This window comes from Chelon labrosus, assembly GCF_963514085.1.
Source record: "Chelon labrosus genome assembly, chromosome: 10".
Taxonomy (NCBI): Eukaryota; Metazoa; Chordata; class Actinopteri; order Mugiliformes; family Mugilidae; genus Chelon; species Chelon labrosus.
The window spans coordinates 18,761,355-18,779,793 of record NC_140360.1 but is presented as its reverse complement, the minus strand read 5'-3'; the positions used below and the strand labels follow the sequence as shown (position 1 = coordinate 18,779,793).

General features: G+C 44.8%; 1 protein-coding gene across 2 annotated transcripts; it reads left to right on the top strand.

Annotated features, from left to right (window-relative positions):
* The first annotated feature begins 239 nt into the window (after positions 1-239).
* Positions 240-17,435, top strand: LOC311494217 (uncharacterized protein). 2 transcript variants are annotated; one of them, XM_084553152.1, is made up of 4 exons: positions 240-641; positions 11,400-12,309; positions 12,405-12,728; positions 15,402-17,435. In XM_084553152.1, exons 2-4 carry the CDS (start codon positions 11,475-11,477, stop codon positions 17,411-17,413), a joined length of 3,171 nt encoding a protein of 1,056 aa, XP_084409278.1. In that variant the 5' UTR covers positions 240-641; positions 11,400-11,474; the 3' UTR covers positions 17,414-17,435. The 2 variants fall into 2 exon arrangements, with proteins under 2 accessions (XP_084409278.1, XP_084409279.1); XM_084553153.1 differs by lacking the exon at positions 240-641 and having other exon boundaries at positions 11,385-12,309.
* The last annotated feature ends 1,004 nt before the right edge of the window (positions 17,436-18,439 follow it).

Here is an 18,439-nt window from a genome sequence, read left to right as displayed (position 1 = left end):
CCTGCTGCTGCTGCACATCTGCCGGAAATAATGTCAGGTGGCTATTCACCTGTCTCCACACACATAAGGCACAGCTTTCACCTCCTCCAGGTCACTTTAAGAACCACGTTTACTGCATAAACATTATATTCCCCACACAGAGAACCTGGATAGTGGCACTGCATGCCTGCTGTGTGATGATGTCAATGCCAGTGTCGCCATGTTTCCCGTGGGCTCTGTCTAAACAGGCTGCTGTGTAAAGGTAGATCAACTGATACGGTGCTCAGTGTGAAACTGCGTGTCCGACTGCTGTTGCGTAACCGACGGGCCGGGCGGTAGGTTGGTAGCAGTCGTGTTTATCCGCTGGCGAGGAGGGGGTAAGAAAAAAAAAATGAGAGGGAGGACGGGATGTGGAGAGAGATGGAGCGATCGGAGGGGGCGCACATCTCCTCACTCGCTCATGGCTAGAGAGCTGGCAGCGGTACAAGGCTGCTGCTGAACGCAACCTGTGTGGATAAAGGACCCCGGGTTTCACCTCCCTGTTTCCTGCGGCTGAGAGGAGCGGCGAACGTGGACTGCGCTTTTCCTTCATCTCGGTGTGCCCCAGTCCTTACGTCCTGCCGCAGCGGACGCCATCGCAGAGGAGCGGCACAGACCCCCAGGTACGTTTTTCTAGTAACGCACGGACTTGAGAGGACGGCTGCGGGTTTGGCTGCTATGCGGCGACACTTGGCGCAGTGATACACGCGTGACGCTGCCTCTACCTGTGCCGCGGTAGCAGCCGTGGACTCAGGTCTACAGGCGGCCTACGCTCATTAAACACACTGCGGAGGGTTAGTCATACCTTTATATGTTTACCTGTACCTGGTTTCCCGTGTGGCACATTTAGGCATAAAAGTTATAGCGAGTGAAAGCGCCGCAAGGAGAGCAATACGACGCGGCGGTTTGGGGTGAATTTTGTCAGTTTTGTGAGCAACCGCAGCTTCCTCCTGCCGTTAGGACGGTAACGTAACGCCGTTACTGCTTTACGTGACTAAACGAAGAAAAACATTAGCTCGCAGGCTAACCCAAATAAAGAAAAGTAGCCTCAAATAGCTAAATTCGTCGTAATTAATTAATTTGTTTATCCCAAAGCCACCTTTTCCCTTTTATAATAGCAATACATACACTAGCTGTCAACGTTACTAACTGCTTTTGGTTACTTGTGGTAAGACCCCATCATTAGGAGCTCATAACATTATAACTAGCGTAATACTTCACCAGGTTTTTGATGGTATATATATATTTTTTTTTTAAATTTCAATCCTAAATGGGGGAATATATATCCCAGGTAACTGAAAAGGTCTGGCTGATCAGGAAGTTAAAAAAAAAAAAAAGCAATGCGCTCTTTGTTAAGAAGCAACAAGTGGAACACTGTTTATTTATCAACTTCTGGCAGGTGTTGTGTTTGTATCTGTCTTTGCATCGTATTTACCGGGATTTTCCATCGCCAGCATTGGCTCAAGTTCTGCTCACTTATTTAGATGATCTGGAATCACATGTTCCTCATCAGGGCTTGAGCGCATCAAGCCGAGGGAGAAGACAAACGTGGGGAAAGGCGCCAGTGCTCCTCTCACGGAGCGCGCAGGGGAGAGCTCTGCTCCAAAGTGCTACTGGATGTAACACAGAGCCAAGCCCGCCAGATGAGGACTTGAACAGAAAACCAACAAAACCCCTGACAAGGGGAGAGAGTCATATCCACTTCTAAAGCGGCTTAAGAAAGATTTACTGCATGCTTTGATAGTGTTTTCATGGAGCAGTGGGGTTGTGGAAAAGGGTGTGACAGGACAGAAGATGATCCACCAGCGCCTGCCTCAGTGCTGACTATACCATACATGGTGTGTGCTTCAGTGATGTATTTTGTTTACAAGGAGTGTCATTCACACATGCTTTGGACCAGAGGCTTTTAAACTGGCTGGATAGTTAAATAATACCTTATTTAATACCTTATAATAACAGTAGACACAACACACTTGCCAGAACAGGCAGTCCTGGACTGTCAGGCTAGTGGAAAATAAAACATAACTCAAGACATCAATATATCACTGAAGCACAATCCCACTAAACACTAAGAATGATCTGCTCTTAAGCTGTTTTCTAGCTCTGGATCTTTTTTGGGGGGGGGGGGCATTGGAAGACGTGTTAAATGCATTGTTACTTTATTTTCACTTGTAAATATGTGCAAAGGTCATCCGTGTATCCAAGATAATACTTTAATTTAACAGACAGCTGGCAAACTCAGCGACTGCCATATAACACAATTTTATTGCATCCATCTGTAGCAGTCTTGGTTTGAAGTGGAGCTGCGGCCGACTCCCTGTGGCAGGCAAACCGTTTATGAGTTGTGATGCCTGTAATCTATTTTCCTGAAAGTGTTTTGTGGCTTGACACGGTTTAGCAGGAGTGCCTGTGTGTCACAATACTCACTATCTTTCAGGGTGTGACTTGGGGAATGTGTGAAATTGAACATCAGAGTCCTCTCATGTCATTATTATCTACTGAGTCGGTAAGATTTCTGGTTCAGTGTCATTCTATGGTCGCTTCTCATGCGGTATGCCCACTTCTTATGTACAGGGGGAGATGGTGTGAGTGCAGTCGGGGGGGGCAGTTAAAGCGTCTTGCCCCCTAAGGCCGACCTTCAGCCTTTGATCTGTGGCCTGTATGTAGGCGGAACATCAGTCAAAGATGTTGCGGGGCTCAGCACTTTTAAGTTGGACATCCGCTTTAACTGGGGATCAAAAGCATCGGCGTTCTGGAGCCTCCTCTCCTCATATAGCATGACCTCGCTGTGTGGTCCCCTGCCCCGCCACGAGTTTTGACCCCCCCCCAGGCAGCAGAGCGCCACGAGAGAGGCATCTTTAACAGGCTTCAGTTTGTTCTAAGAGCTTAATGGACAGCTTTCGTCTAATGCAAAGGTCTAGGATTTGGGTGACCTCACCTGGAAGGAGAACCTGGAGAAACAATTATGCATGTTAAAAGCTTGTGTGTGTCTTAATGTGTATTAGTTTTATCAAAATATTTTAGTGCCCATTTTAATATTTAACACTTATTTAATACTTATTTAATATTTAATACATTTAGAGAACATAGCAAGAGAATATTGTGGGAGCTGTTTGCAATGCATATGTTATTTCAAGGTGTGGAATTTTTAACGGTTAAACCAGCGACCTCCCCCACCACTCGCATACCAACACAACCACACACACACTCCCTCTTCCTTTTCCCCCCCTTCTCTATGTCTCACATACACATCAATTCACACACATACACTGGTTCATAGTCTCACCTCTCCCCCCTGCATGATATAGTACAAACAAGTTACACATCTGTATGGCTGGCTGATGGGCAAGCAGCAACACTTAACTGGAGTACAGAGGTCCGCAGAGACACGCAGCTCTCAGCTGGTTTATTCCAGTTTATCCGTGTACGTCTTTACTATTCGTCTGCTTTCTGTCTGTGAAGAAACCCTCTTCTGAAAGTGTTTATATCTCTTCTCATTTTTCCTGTGCACGTCTTTGACTGTGGGGACTTGCATGCACTGGTGTGCGAGCGTACTGATGGATGAGAGTTGGGTGGAATTTTTAGCCACACTAATTACCGCTCATATCAGTCATTCAGCTCACCACTTTGGTCCATGAAAGACTTTTTAAAGTCTATTACATGGATTTGTATAAAATTTTATGCAAACATTAATTTTACCCAAACCGACTGTGGTTGTCCTGTGAATTTCTTCCCGGTAGTTCCACAATGAACATGATATTTGTGGTTATGAGTAAAATAACTCAACAGCTATTAGAGGGATTGTCATGAAATTTGGGACGGACATTAGCCGTCAGTCGCTTAACCTCTTATCTAACACTGATAAAGGATACAGGCCTGTTGAAGCCTTGATGTTAATACTAAATAGCAAATATTATCGTGCTAACGCTATATATCAATATGGTGAGAACTAAAACCCAGATTTTATAAAATACTTTACTGAGCAGTTTATGCTCTTTTTGGCTGAGAACGATACCCCCGATGTCTCTCCTAATGTGCTTTGGGAGACTTCTAAAGCTGTTTCTAGGGGCATTACAATATCTTTTTCTGCCCATCTCAAGCGCAATAAGGAGGCAGAACGGCAGAATTTGGAACAACAATTAGAGAAGCTCCAGAGAGAATTTGATATCAACCCTTCCATTGACTTGAGATCTCAAATTGATACCACAACAGCAGCTCTGGATACACTTATGTCAGCAGAAGCTCAGAAATCCCTGTTTTTTTCTAAACACAGAATGTATGAGTTTGGGAATAAGTCTGGTAAATACTTGGCAAACTTAGTTAAGACCAGATCTAACTCACAAGCTATCTCTGCAATAAAAGATGAGACAGGTAAAATAGTCCATTATGGTAAGGATATTAATAGTTGCTTTCAAGGGTTTTATGAATCTTTATATAAATCTGAAACTGAGCCTCAGTCTGAGGCCCTGATGCAAAATTTTCTGTCAGCCATCACTCTACCTCAGGCTTCTCAGACCCAGAAAGATCTCTTAAACAGCCCCATTTCACGAGAAGAAGTTATTGCTGCTATTAATGAACTACAAAATAACAAAGCCCCGGGCCCTGATGGCCTGACTCCTGAGTTTTTTAAATCTTTTCAGAACCTGCTAGTCGACCCTCTGCTTAAAATGTTATCCCATTCGTTTAATTCCGGCCACCTTCCGAATACAATGATGGATACCAACATTTCGCTGATCCTGAAGATGGGCAGACCATCAGAGGATTGCTCCTCATACAGACCAATTGCTTTGCTTGATGTTGATAGAAAACTTATTGCAAAAATTTTAGCTAAAAGATTAGAGCTTGTCCTTCCAGACCTTATTTCGATGGACCAGACCGGTTTTATTCAAGGACGTAATTCCTGCAATAACATCAGGAGACTGCTGAATATTATTCAATTTGGCACAAATTTGAAAGCTAAAGCTGTCGTAGTCTCTCTCGATGCCGAGAAGGCTTTCGACAGAGTCGAATGGTCATATTTACTGAATGTCCTCTCTAAATTTAATTTAGGAGATAGCTTCATTAAATGGATTTCTCTCTTATATGATTCCCCTCGTGCGTCCGTCATTTCAAATGGTTGGAAATCTCCCACGTTTTCAGTTGCGCGTGGCACACGCCAGGGCTGCCCAATCTCTCCTCTTCTGTTTGCGCTTGCGATTGAGCCCTTGGCAGAGGCGATTAGGAGCGATCCTCAGGTGGCTGGCATTAACATAGGTCCCCAGAAACACACCATCTCCCTTTATGCAGATGACGTGCTGCTCTTCCTAAGTAACCCTGAGATTTCTATTGTCAGAATTGTTGAAATTATTGGTACCTTCGGCCAGTTTTCGGGCTACAAGATTAATTATTCAAAGTCAGAGGCTATGCCCCTAACCCTCGACACCCCCTGGTCCTCCTCTAGTGCAGCACCTTTTCGATGGTCACCTTCTGGGCTTACTTATCTTGGTATTCATATAACCCCCTCCCTCTCTGGTCTTTATAAAGCCAATTTTGTACCTTTAATCCGTAAAATTAAAGAGGATCTGGCACGCTGGACCAGTCTCCCATTATCTCTTATGGGCAGGGTAAACCTTTTTAAGATGAACATACTTCCTCGTCTGCTTTACGTGTTCCAAATGGTCCCAGTTCTTCTGACTAGAAAGTCACTCTCTATCCTGAATAGTTCTTTATCTTCCTTTTTGTGGAGGAACAAACGTGCCAGACTGAAATTACAAAAGCTACAACTTCGCCTAGGAGAAGGAGGGTTATCCTTGCCGAATATTAAATATTATCAACTAGCCTGCCTCGGCCGCTATCTCTGGGAATGGTTTAGAAATGATCCCCGATCCACTTGGCTTAGCATTGAGGCTGGCCCTCTTGATCCAATTCCTCTTCGTAATGTTTTATATGTTTCTAAAAAATGGGTGTCGAACAAAGTAAGGGGGAATTACCTCCTCCAAAATACATTAAAGGTTTGGAGAATTTTCAATAAAATAGGGTCTCAGGAGGATTGTCTCTCTCTTTCCACCCCCATTCATTTTAACCCAGAGTTTCCTCCTGGCCTTGAAGACAATGCATTTCATTCTTGGTCTGAAAAGGGTATTTGTACTATAGGAGACTTGGTAACTGATGGCACGGTCAAATCCTTTAACCAGCTAATCGAACAATATGACCTTCCCTCCAGACATTTATTTAGATACCTGCAGGTCCGTAGTTTTATCTCCTCAAAAACAAGGTTGTGTCCAGGTGGGTTCTCTCGCTCTTCTATAGAAGAGATACTACAAGACCCTGAGCCCCGAAAACTGATAACCAGGTTATATAGTGCTCTGTTTCCCCCAGTTGAGAGCACGGGTCATCTTAAATTGCTCTGGGAGGCTGATCTGGGGGTATCAATCTCAGATGATGATTGGGGTGATGTGTGGTTGAGCTCTCTCGGCTGTTTGTCCACTAACAAAGTTAAGGAATTTCAATTCAAAATCACCCACAGGCTCCAGATTACACCAGTGCTAAGGAACAAATTTAATCCCACACTCTCCAAATACTGTAATAAATGCAAGATCTCAGAGGGATCATACTACCATTGCTTCTTTGACTGCCCTTTTATTAAAAATTTCTGGAGAAAGGTCTGTAAAGAAATTTCTGACATATTTGGTAAAGACCTGGACCTAACCCCACTGTCTTGTATCCTTGGTTTACATCCTGCACTGAACCTTAATTCTTGTATGCTGAGACTGCTTGATGTTCTTCTGTTTGGTGCCAGACGATGTATCCTACTTCAGTGGATCTCTGACAAACCTCCTGAGCTTTCACAGTGGCTGCAGAGTATAAGGGAACTTATTCCCCTGGAAGCAATGACCTACTGGCTTAGGGACAAGCCTCTGTTATTTTACAAAACTTGGAATCCATTTTTAGACTATATCGGTTTGGAGAGTGCGCAGACTCTACAGAAGGGCCTTTATGGACTTATCTGGTCGGACATCCCTAGAGGGAGCCACACTTAAGTTGTGAAATCAACCAAACACCATAGTAATGCTGTAATACCTGAATATCTGCTTACGTATCCCTTTAACTCATGAACAAATTTGACCTTTAATGTTGTTGTATGATTTTGCTTTGTTTTGGTTCTCCACCCCTTTTTTTTTTTTTTTTTTTTTTTTTTTTTTTTTAAATTTTTATTTTATTTATTTAATAATTTTTTCAAGTTTTCTCTCTTACATGTCTGTACTTTACATTTATCTTATGTGAATATATTTTTACAGGGTCTCCTGTTTTTTTTTTTTTTTTTTTTTTTTTTTTTTTATTTTTGGTAATTATTATCATTATTATTTATTTATTCTTTCTTTCACAGTGTGGGTTTTTGTTGTGGCTGTGGTTGTTTGTTTGTCTGTTCACCATGTTCTGTGTAGTATAAGGCACTTTTATGCTTTTGTACAAAGCCTTTCCTGTATAAATTGAAAAAGTAATAAAGATACGTTTAAAAAAAAAAAAAAAAAAAAAAAATATGGTGAGAACTGCTGAACATCAGCATGTTATGCTGCATTTGTAAAGGGTCATGTTTACCATGTTCTCACGTCCCTCTGAACAGCCACCTCTTGTCAAAGATTGGCGGTAACATCCGAGTTCACGAGTTGTCACGCATTTGTAAATGTTTCCTGATATGGCCGAGATCGATGAAAAGCAAGTGTGAGGTTGCTAAACTGTTTGCCTCTGTTGCTTGAACGCAGAAACAGTTACCTACAAGATGTGTTCTCATGTGATCATTAGAATTAGGCACCACTAGAATTAGCATTGTTGGCATCATTAGCATTCAGCCCTGCAGAGCGTCTAACATGCCCGGTGAATACTTCTTGTTCTTGCTGCAATATGTGTGCTGATGTACCTGCAGCTGAACCAAAACTGTACTTTTATTTCAATACCTGACAGTGAGGGAGACAAATATGTTTTTGTGCAGAGGCTATAAAAAGAAATGAGACAATTATGACAATTATAATTGTTACAAGCAGCTGTGCAAGACATTTGCAGTATATTACAGTATAAAGTTGTCAAAATTGTGATTTTAATCAGAAACTGTCTGATACAAGACCAAGTGAACAAGATTACAAGTCTGACCAGACATTTTGTGTGTTCCCTCAGTGCATGACAGTCTTCTACGCCTTGCATAGGACACATTTTGGTCCGTAATAAATAGTTTGATTCTTCACGTTAGATCTGTTTTTGTTCAGAACAAATGACTTTCTGTCCCCAGACCTATGTCTGCCCATGGAAACATTCCAAAGAAGACAGTCACCAAAACCTCACATATACCGTGCATGCTAACTTTGAAAATTAGCTCGCCTTATTAATTCGTTAGTCTAGCCGTGACATAATTACTGCACCGATTACCGATTAGTAGCAGCTGCTGTAGCACTGAGTCATATGATTGTATAACCAGCTGCTCCATACTGTGGGCAAGGAGTTTATAGTAATCTTCAGATTGTAGCTTGCTGCTGTACTATTGGACATTATCCACGAACATTTCCTGCTCCAGACAAAGCACATATTGTGCAAGAGAGAGTGACGCCATCCACACGACATGCACGACACATTGCAAATGAAATACAGAGTGATGTGTCCCTTGTCCCCCAAGGGCTGAACATGATAAAACTATTCTGAGTGACCGTCCACCCATCTGCTTTCTCCTCCTGGACAAGGATGTGCTTGTGTGCGCGCTTGGGTGTGTGTGTGTTTTAGTCCTTGTTGAAGGAGTTCAATATGTGGTGAGCAGTCTACCAGGGAGGGCTGAGAGGATGGAGGATTTTGTAATGTTTGGTCAGAAATGACATAAAACAAGCCTATTCTTGGTGTGCCCTGAACTCACTCTATCGGTGTAAGCTCATTGGAAACTTGTAGTCAAATTGTCCAGATCCAGTCAAGAACATTTTGGGGAACCGCTGCTGTTTGTGTGACCGCCCGTGTCTGCTTATGGATGATGCGATTAATTCTGACAGCGTTTCAAATACAGCAGCAGAGTGTTTCTCGTCTCTCACCGAGGCTTATTTGGCCACATGCATTGGGGCTCATTAGCCCCCTCCACCTTTTCTTTCATACACAAGCACAGGCTGACACGTGCTGCATTTCTTCGGACCAAGATAATGGTGTGTTTACCAAGCCACGTCTTAATAGTGAGATTGTTTATGTTCGACTGCCAGAGACTGCGCACCTGCCTGTAACCCTCAGAGGAAAGGTGAAGCAGGTTCAGTTTCTCCGCATGCCTTCCCTGGATAGACGGCCAAATCTGAACACGGACCATAACAAGCCTGTAAATCCTGAAACGTAGTTTAGTTGTAACTCTTTCTTTCTTTTTTTCCCCCTCAAATATTCATCTCATTGATTTCTGTCAGTTTCCATCAACTAAATTTACAGCCCTGCCTCCTTCTCTCAGTCTTAATTTGGTCACAGAGCCCCTCAGTTCTCACCCCCTCGCTTCGCCGGACCCTCCACTGTCAGCCTCATCACATCATGCCTCCTCCACCTTCTCCACTCCTCCGTCTCTGTCTCTGCCCTCCTGCTCCTCTTCTCTGCGAGCCACTTTCTTATCTCCACATTCTTACATCCGCCTCCTGTTTTTTTGACTCATCCCTGCCTTTCAACCCTGGCCCGGGATCATGCTGCGGGGCTCTCTTAAGATAACTCCAGTTAAATGGGGCAGGGAGGGGGCAAGAAGAAAAGAAGCAAAGAAAGGGGGAATAGGGATTGGCCAGTTAAAGAGAGCTGAAGAGGCGGCTGAGACAGGAAGAAAAATAAACACTGGAGCTACTGTGAGTGGGTGGACATTGAGATGTACTACCACTTGTTTTACTGTACTCATTGACAGCTTTCTCATTAGACACTCTAGTATGGCACTACACACACTTGCGCACGCACACATACACACATACTTAAACACATTTTCCATACACTCACACACATTACTCACACCTTACACATGTTCATGGCACAAAATGCATATCCCGACCGTGGTGTGCAGCTTTTGTGAGACCTTGACGTCATGGCTGTGAATGAAGCCGCGGTGAGTCACTGGCTGCAGAATGAGTTCACCCATAGGCACTGATTTCTATTTTCTGTGCTTTCCCTCCTAATGTTTCAGCTGAAGTTTTAGTACGACCCTGACTCCACTGCCCGAGGTTATCTCCTACTATGAGTCATGGGTAGAAACTGGTGCGAACAAGAGGGGTTTACGTAAGAAAAAGAAAAGGGGCGTTTTTTTGATAAGAAGTGTTGGGTTGGGGGACGCGACTGGCAGCTGTTTGGCGAGATGACTCGTAGGATTGCATAATCCTCCAGGGCCTGAGGGTTTCTACATGTCACTGGGCACCCTCAGCTTCACCACACTCGGCGTAACAGCTGCCAGCTCCTGGCATCCATGACTCAAACAAAACTAGGAGTAAAAAGAAGTAGAGCCCTGCTGCTTGGAAGAAAAACTGAAGAGGAGAAGGAAGCTGATATTCTTCCAGAGAACATTTCGTGGCACAGATAGTGAGGACAAAAGTTAATGTGTCCATCTGCCACTGAATGAAACCATCTGGGACTCCTTTTGGTCTTTTGGCTTGATCATTTTCAACGGTGCATCTCTTACCACATCTTACAAGCTCAACTCTTTGTGTGTGTTCGTGTGTGTTTCCATATATGTCATGTGTTCTGAAACCATACACCTTACCACACCCTGCGTGTCTGCTGGTGTCATGCTGTTAAAATTCTGTGGGAGTTTCAGTGACCTCCCCTCTGAGTCAGCATAGCAAGGTTGTGATATGCACCCCTTAAATTAGATACAACCACGAATTCTTACTGATTAACACCATTTCATGAACTCATTCTTTAGACCGCTGCTGCTAAATTTACAAGAACACTAGCTTAGCGTAGACTAACCAGAGAGAATATGTCTGATAATGCACCATTTGGATTTAATTATGGGGCGTGTCTCACCTGATGCAGAGAAAACCTCTGCATGAGCTTTGCTGGAGCATAATCAGTTCCCAACAGAGTGACTCTTACTGCTCCAAAAATGTTGCTGGTGTGTGAACTCAAGCGGGCTTCTAAGCAACTAGAACACTGCATTTACTACAACTTCTGTTGAGCTAAAGCAACTTAAATATGTTTTTAACTTTATCTTTGGGCATGTGTGATGTATTTACATGTCCACAATGCTTTATATACATTTTTAATCTACTGTTTTGTGTTTTATCGTCCTATAACTTTGCTACCTTCTTGGTTGGGTCACTATTTAAAAATATTTTTTATTCTCTAATGTTTTTTTTTTTACCTTGCTAAATAAATTCAAATGATTTGTGTGTTCATGAGATTTAAACGTTTGTTTTCCTCAACAGAAACACAGGATGGTGTGCCAGACAAAGTGAGACATCCAAAGGGACCACTCGCTGCTCACCACTCAGAGGCAGACCATGGCTCCCATCCTGTTCCTGGCCTTCCTCCTTTCCTTCCTCAATTTTTCAGACACTCAGACCATCATTGGCTCCTCCCCTTCCTTCTCTCTTCTGGACCCGCCCAGTAACTCCTCACCTTCACCAACCAAGCAGACTGCTCATTTCTGGCCCTCTTTGCCTCCCAGAGGGCGCACTGATGTGCCCATCAGAGTCACAGTCCGGGATAGGTTAACAACTACCAATGCAGTGGAGCCAGGACAGAGAATGACACGTCCAGCCACACAGTTCAGTCCCTCTTCTATATCTTCCCCTTCTACACAAAACCTTAGCAGTGGGCCAATTGTAGCTCGACCAACTGCCTCCAGGCCCAGGACTGACACAGCTAGCTTAGCATTAAGCAGGGCTTTCACAAAGGGAGATGCTACTACGAAAGGCTCAACTCCACCTCAGCCGACTTTGTCCTCAGCTGCTGTTGCTGAACCTGCAGGAGATAAGCCAGTGACACCAGGGAATCCAGAGGAGGGCTCGGTCAAAGAGACAGAGGAAGGGGATTCACAAGGGCTGGGGTCAGGTAGTACTCCCACGGTGATGTTTGTGGAGGAGCAATCACCCGTTGCTCTTCCAACGGTTGGTGATGAAATGGCACAGTATCAGCCACAAGCACAGACTGTGGTATCTCAGGTTTCTGCAGTAAGAACCCCACCAGTGGACATTCAGACCGTGAAGCCTCGCCTGCTCATGCTGACGACGAGCAGCACCACCAGTACGATCTCTACAACACTCAAGGCTGAGACGAGAGCCACGCCCTCTCCTGTGGTAACACAGAAAACACACCAGACGGAAGAATTAACAGGTGAGAAACTAAATATCCAAGGATGAATGCCTCACAGGAGTAATGATCAAATGTCATGCCATATTTAACAGATGTGTATTTCATTTAATCTTTAGGTGACCTGGCAACAAACGCCTCCACTGACAGAGTTAGTCCAAAGCAGGACTCTGCTGCTGTGACATTGCCCCAATCAACGTCTGATGCCACTGGCTCTACTGAGAAGCACCCACAGATGGCAGGACAGCCAGTTACTGCTAATATCCAGAAGAGTTCACACACAAACACCACAACACCACAAGTGACAAACACATCTGCAAGTGATGTACTCACTACTACGCGGGAGGCCGTGAGATCGCCCTCCACAAAGACAACCCAACTCAGCAAAACAGCACAACTGGGAAGACAGTCAACAAGCACAACTGTGCAGACATCAAGAACGGGTAAGAAACAAGAGTCCCATTCAGTGGTGTACTAGTTTTAGAGTTTCCTCTGTCCTCTGATCATTTAAAATGGAATTATTTGTTCAGCTGGGTCTTTTTTACTGGAAGAGTTTGAAAAAAAAAGATCTTCAAAGGAAGGAAAAAGCTGAGAGACTTTTCCATGGAAAGTGGGGTTGCAGTTGTGTGGGGGTAAACACCATGACAGACGAAAGTATGAGCAAGAGGTGAGAGGCATGGTTGGGAAATGGGCAGTCAGACTTGCAGCCAGGCAAAGAGATAAGAGACAAGAGGGAAAAAGTGGGGCCTGAAAAAGAGACTGCTGGGAATACAGATGAGAGAGTAGACAGGGAGGGTGAAAGTGTGGTGGAAGAAAGGTACAGGCGTAGAAATGCAGGGAGTGGGGATCATAATGAAAACCAGATGCAGAGAGAACGGGATGAAGGAAAAGTAAATGGAAAAGTAAAAGCATGACACATGGGGCACACGAGCCAGTCTCTTAGATACCAGGACAATAACATCTTAATGACTTTTAAACATTCAGGCTGAGGACATTTAAAGGGTCTTCACACTATTCTTTGGGCTATGAAGACAATCATGATGTTACTGTTTAGAATTAACTCTGGTTCAGCTGAAATCCCTGGCCCCTCCCTAACCATGACATAATAGGCAAGAGTCTGAGGTCTGTTTCATACATTAACACTCCCTTCTGTCAAAGCTAGACCCAGCTGAAGGAATTCTCAAATTGTGCCACTCCCATATGAGCTAGCATTAGCAAGCGTAGTTAGCTCTGAAACAACTTCTCTACAGGACGGTAAAGACAACTTAATAAGACATGTAGGGCTGACAAACAGTAACAGTAAGTACGATAAAGAGCGTGGCAGGTATGTACAAACACATCAGCATGCCTGTTTTGTCACGGGAGAGCTGCTAGCTGTGCTAGAACACGTACCTACACGGAAACTGTCAAAGGTTTGTTTCCAGTTAAAGCGCTATCTGTTAGATTTGATCTCTTCACTTACTTGTATTTACTTCTTATTTTTGAGTTCACGGCACTGAATTGATCAAATTCTAGTAACAAACGTTTGTGTCATTCAGACAAAGGCATTTACTGTAATACGTCCACACCTTTTCCCATGATTGTGTTTCTCTGGTCTGTATGCAACAGATGATGAATACAAAGTTGTTGTAACCTGGTTTTGCCCTTTTAAGTTGAGTACAGACCTGTATGAATGTGTGGGTCCACGTTTCTTACTGGATCATAAACATGAGTGCATTTTCTATGAGATGGAACAGGATATTTATGTTTTAGTTCAATGCAACCTGTGCACATATAAAGCAGTATGAGAAAACTCAAGGGTACGGATAAGTGTATCCAGCTGTGTAATGCGATCGGCACATCTGGAATGTGTCTGGATCTTGCCCTTGTTGGAAAAAAGAAAAGTCTTAGGGAAGGAAGTGAAACATACCTTTATATAAATAAAGACGTGTGTCGGTGATCTGCGATCAGTGCTCACCTAGGGGAAGCCTGAAAGTCAAATGTGTGCGAATGATTGGAGGGATGGATGGAGAGAGGCAGGAAGTGAAACACTGTAGTGGTGAGTCGTTAGACCGTGTGCCATTTTTATGGATGTTTTCTACAGCGCGTGGACAGAGTCAAGGTGCTCCAAGGGGCGCGCACTTTGAGTGTTTTACAACAGGTCGTGTGTGTGAAATATTTCCTTAGAAATCATTCAAACTTCAGCGTCAACTTCACTGGATCCCAGTCAGTAATAGAGTCATTATTAGAGTTTACATTCTCTTTATGCCTGTGCTCACTCAGCTCTTCTATGTCATGTATTTTTACATTGGGTGTTTCCCCTGTCTTGGAATAAGGTGGAGTGCCTTGAACAAATAGAAGTATGTGTGAGCACGAGAAAATTAGAGAAAGACAGAGGGAGAGTGAGAGTATGCATTATTGTCAGGGTGTCCCATGAGGTCGTTGTTTTTATTGTGTAATATCTGCATAGATGTTTTCGGTTTTCCTAGATACATTGTGACACTGCACTGTGTTGCATAATGAAGATATTGTTGTTAATTACATAATCTAAACCAATTAAGCCACTCAGTTGCTTCTCGGTTGTCATGGGGCATTTTATCCTCAGTCAGATATGTTCATGAATATAACATAGGTGTTCAACTTGATATTTGCACGGTGTGATTTGCAGCATCAGCTGTATGTGGGGATTAGTGCAAGTATTGATCCTTATTTTTGGATTACTCGTTCATTTGTTTCTGCATTTTAAATTCACAGTATGTATGTTTAGGTTTGTGTTTTCCACACACGGCCATGTTTTCTTCAGTGATTATGCATCTGATGGTAGTGGCGCACAAACATGACACCCAGGGAGAAGACATTTTATACGATCATAAACAGGCGTCATTGAGAGCGCATGTGTAGACTTTGGACAATGTGTCTTTGCAGGTCAGATTAAATTACTACAAAACAAACGAAGGAGTCCGATGACTCCAGCTCATGACTTTGATGGTGAGCTACAGCCCTCTAGTGGCTCTCAAAGGGTTTACAATTACGTTTGTATTATTACTGTACTTTTCAGATAGATGGCATTTAGGAACAACATTACATGTTTGTCTTGTGAACTATTTAAAAACTAAAATTTGTTTCTCTTATTCCAGGTTCTTCTTTATTTCTTGCCACCAGCGTTATGCCTGTCACCCAGACAAGGTCCGGCCCAACATATCAGACTGGTATTGTTCAGAGGAACCGCTCTGGTCTCCTGATGCATCCTCAACAATCTCCCCATTCCACTTATAATCCGGTCCCCTCTCCCAGCGCCAATCCCTCCTCTAACAGCACACTTCTTTACTGGGGTGATCTGAGCCGTACACTGGCTTTCGCCTGGGAGCTGCACGTCTACGGTTCAGCAACCCTCTTCCTTCTCCTGTTTGCTGGAGCTGCCCTTGGCCTCACTCTATCACCCGGCGCAAACTGTCCTCATCGGGGCGCTCTTGCACTTACCAATGCACTGTTGTTTCTGGCCGGAGGCCTTAGAGCAGCTTTGTTCCTCATTGACCCCTATGGCACACGAAAATTCCTGCCCCGACCGGCAGTTTCAGCCCTCTACAACTTGCCTCTGCACCTACTGGTGTGGGCACAGGCTGCCCTCGCACTGCTGGCATTGAGGGTGGCAGGAGTAAGTGTGTTACCTTCAACTATGGAGCGTCCTCCTCTGGTGGCTGTGTTAGCTGTGTTGCAGTGTACCCTGCTGCTGGCCGTTGATCTGCTGTCCCCAGCCCTGTCTCCTGTAGTGCCTGTCACCCTACAGGTCCTGTCCCTTTGTTGGGGCCTTGCTCTCTGTTTGGGCTTTCTCTTCTATGTCTTCCCACGTATACGCTGCCCTCCAATCCCCCACCCAGGATTACCTGAAGAGGCCAGAAGGAAGACTTGGACAGGGAGCAGTAGAATGGGAGTGATTCTGGGGAGAGTGCTTGCAGTGTGCGCAGTTCTGGGTGCATTGTGTTGTGGGTTGCATGTCCATGCTACCTTGTGGCTTTATGGACTGTTAGGAGACTGGACACGCTTCAACTGGGGATGGTGGCTGGTGCATTTCTGGGCCCGGCTCCTCGAGCTAGCCTGGGGGTTCTCCCTCTTACTCCTGGGATCCTGGGTGTTCTGGAGGCCTCAAGGTTGCCGGGGAAGGGAGGAAGGTGGACAGGATGGCAGATCGGCAGGAGACCTGCCATCACCTGGACAGTCTGTAGGTTCTTCTCAAAGACACACCTGCTGGTCCAAGATAGTCCAGAGCCTAAGAGGGAAGCCCTGTAAAAAGTCTGACAGTAATGGTGTGGGAGGAGGAGGAGCAGGGGAGGTGCCTAACAACTGGGCTGGTCAGGAGCGTCCTGGAGCTGACATCAGCAAGAGTCTGATTAGGAACCAGAACCACGAACAGGCCATTGCTCCGCCACGCTTCGTCAAGGACAGCAACCGGGGTCGCAACCATAGGGGCCACTCTACTGAACGAGGCATATCTGACGGCTCCACTGGCTCCCTACTGAGGCTGCATGCATTTGGACGTCCTCCACAGCGTTCAGTGAGTGGCAGTCTGGATCAAGATAGGGATACTTCCCTGTCTCTCTGCGAGTTTGATCTACGCCCCCCCTCCCCCATCGACCTGACGCGCAGCATTGATGCAGCTTTGAACAGAGAACACCTGCTTGGAGGAGGAAGCCTGTTCCAACCTTTCAACCAAACCTCACAGTCCCCTTCCCCGGGATCAGATGTCAGCCAGGGCCCCTGGCTCCGCAGGAACAGTGATCCTCAGCTGCTTTCTGAGAGCAGCGATGCCCCAACCGAGTCTTCCATGCCTCTCGGGGGCAGCGTTCTCAGCAGCGTGCCCAGCAGGCAGGTGACGGCTCCCCCAACACCATCCCATCAGGGACACAGGTGGGCTGGGAATGGGGTGGGAAGTGTCCCCTCATCAGTGTCCTGCCCTGTGTCACTTCGCCCCTCCAGAACATCAACAGGGCATCTGGGGGAGGACGGAGTGGACGACACGCGACCGTTTATAACCCCAGACTCTGAGAGGGTACGAGGGAGAGCTGGGAGGCCGGCAGGGTCACGCAGTTACTTGGAAGTCAGTCGACATGACGATTCTGCCAGCGTCAGCAGTGAAATTATTGACCTATGAAAAAAAACTTGGACATGAGGACTGATGACTGCACATCATCCATTTAACAAACTGTTTTTAACCCAGACCTGAGAAAATATTGGGAAAATTTGTTCATTAAACTGCCTAAAATGTATTATTTTTAGAAGATTTGAAGATCTGGGTGACAAACTTAAACAGTATGCCTCTTATCTTAATAATAGAAGGTCTAACTACTGGAGAACGGAAATGGGAAAGAAAATTTTTCAGTGGAAGCAAAACTGGGAGATAAAGCACAGACAAACAATACAGCACGTTCTTTCCAAGTCTTTATCACACACATGATTTCCCTCTTGTTCTTGTCTATGTGACACTGGGATAACTTCAAGTACACTGGGTCCAGACAGTGGCTCATTAGCAAGCCCATGCTTGTGACTGGCTTCAGAGTAATGAAAAAGAAATAGGTTTATATCCTCAGTTCTTTGTCTTGGAACAAACTTAGCAACACTAAGTTACAGGACAAAGGGCAAACATGGCTCCAAGTGTCTGTCGTTCCCATTTCTTCTGTTCCTATGAAAACAAAAATGTCTGCATATCATTGGCCGCGAATTCAGTCGCTTCTGTAGCGTTTACCTGCCGCTAATTTCCATATTTCTCTTTGCGTTGTGATGTAAAGATGTGCCATACATAACCATGGTTTGTTTCCGTGCTATTTTTAAGGCTTCTATAAACCCATTATTTGGGTTAACTCCCTGTAGCGTCTTAGCATCAGTATCATAGTGACTCAGCTGCAGATAAGCTCTGAACTTGCTGCTGCTGTAGCACTTGCCCAGTTCGCCGTGTATGTCAAAACCGGCGACACGAAGAGGCCGCCAGAGACGTAGCTGACATGAGGACGCACACTTACATATGAAACTGCTGCTGAGGCGTTTAGCATTTAAAGAAACTTTGAGAAGTCAAAATGAAACACACCTTCGAGGTTGATGCATTTCATTGTGTTAATTTTCTGCAGGACAAAGCTTTTGCAACCAATAATCATGCATAACTTAATGCATCTTTGCAGAGTCT

Excerpts from the sequence above, each read along its gene's own strand:
- LOC311494217 (XM_084553152.1), top strand. The coding sequence starts at position 11,475 with ATGGCTCCCATCCTGTTCCTGGCCTTCCTCCTTTCCTTCCTCAATTTT. Across the intron at positions 12,310-12,404 it reads CCAGACGGAAGAATTAACAG|GTGACCTGGCAACAAACGCC; the intron begins GTGAGAAACTAA and ends TTTAATCTTTAG. Across the intron at positions 12,729-15,401 it reads TGTGCAGACATCAAGAACGG|GTTCTTCTTTATTTCTTGCC; the intron begins GTAAGAAACAAG and ends CTCTTATTCCAG.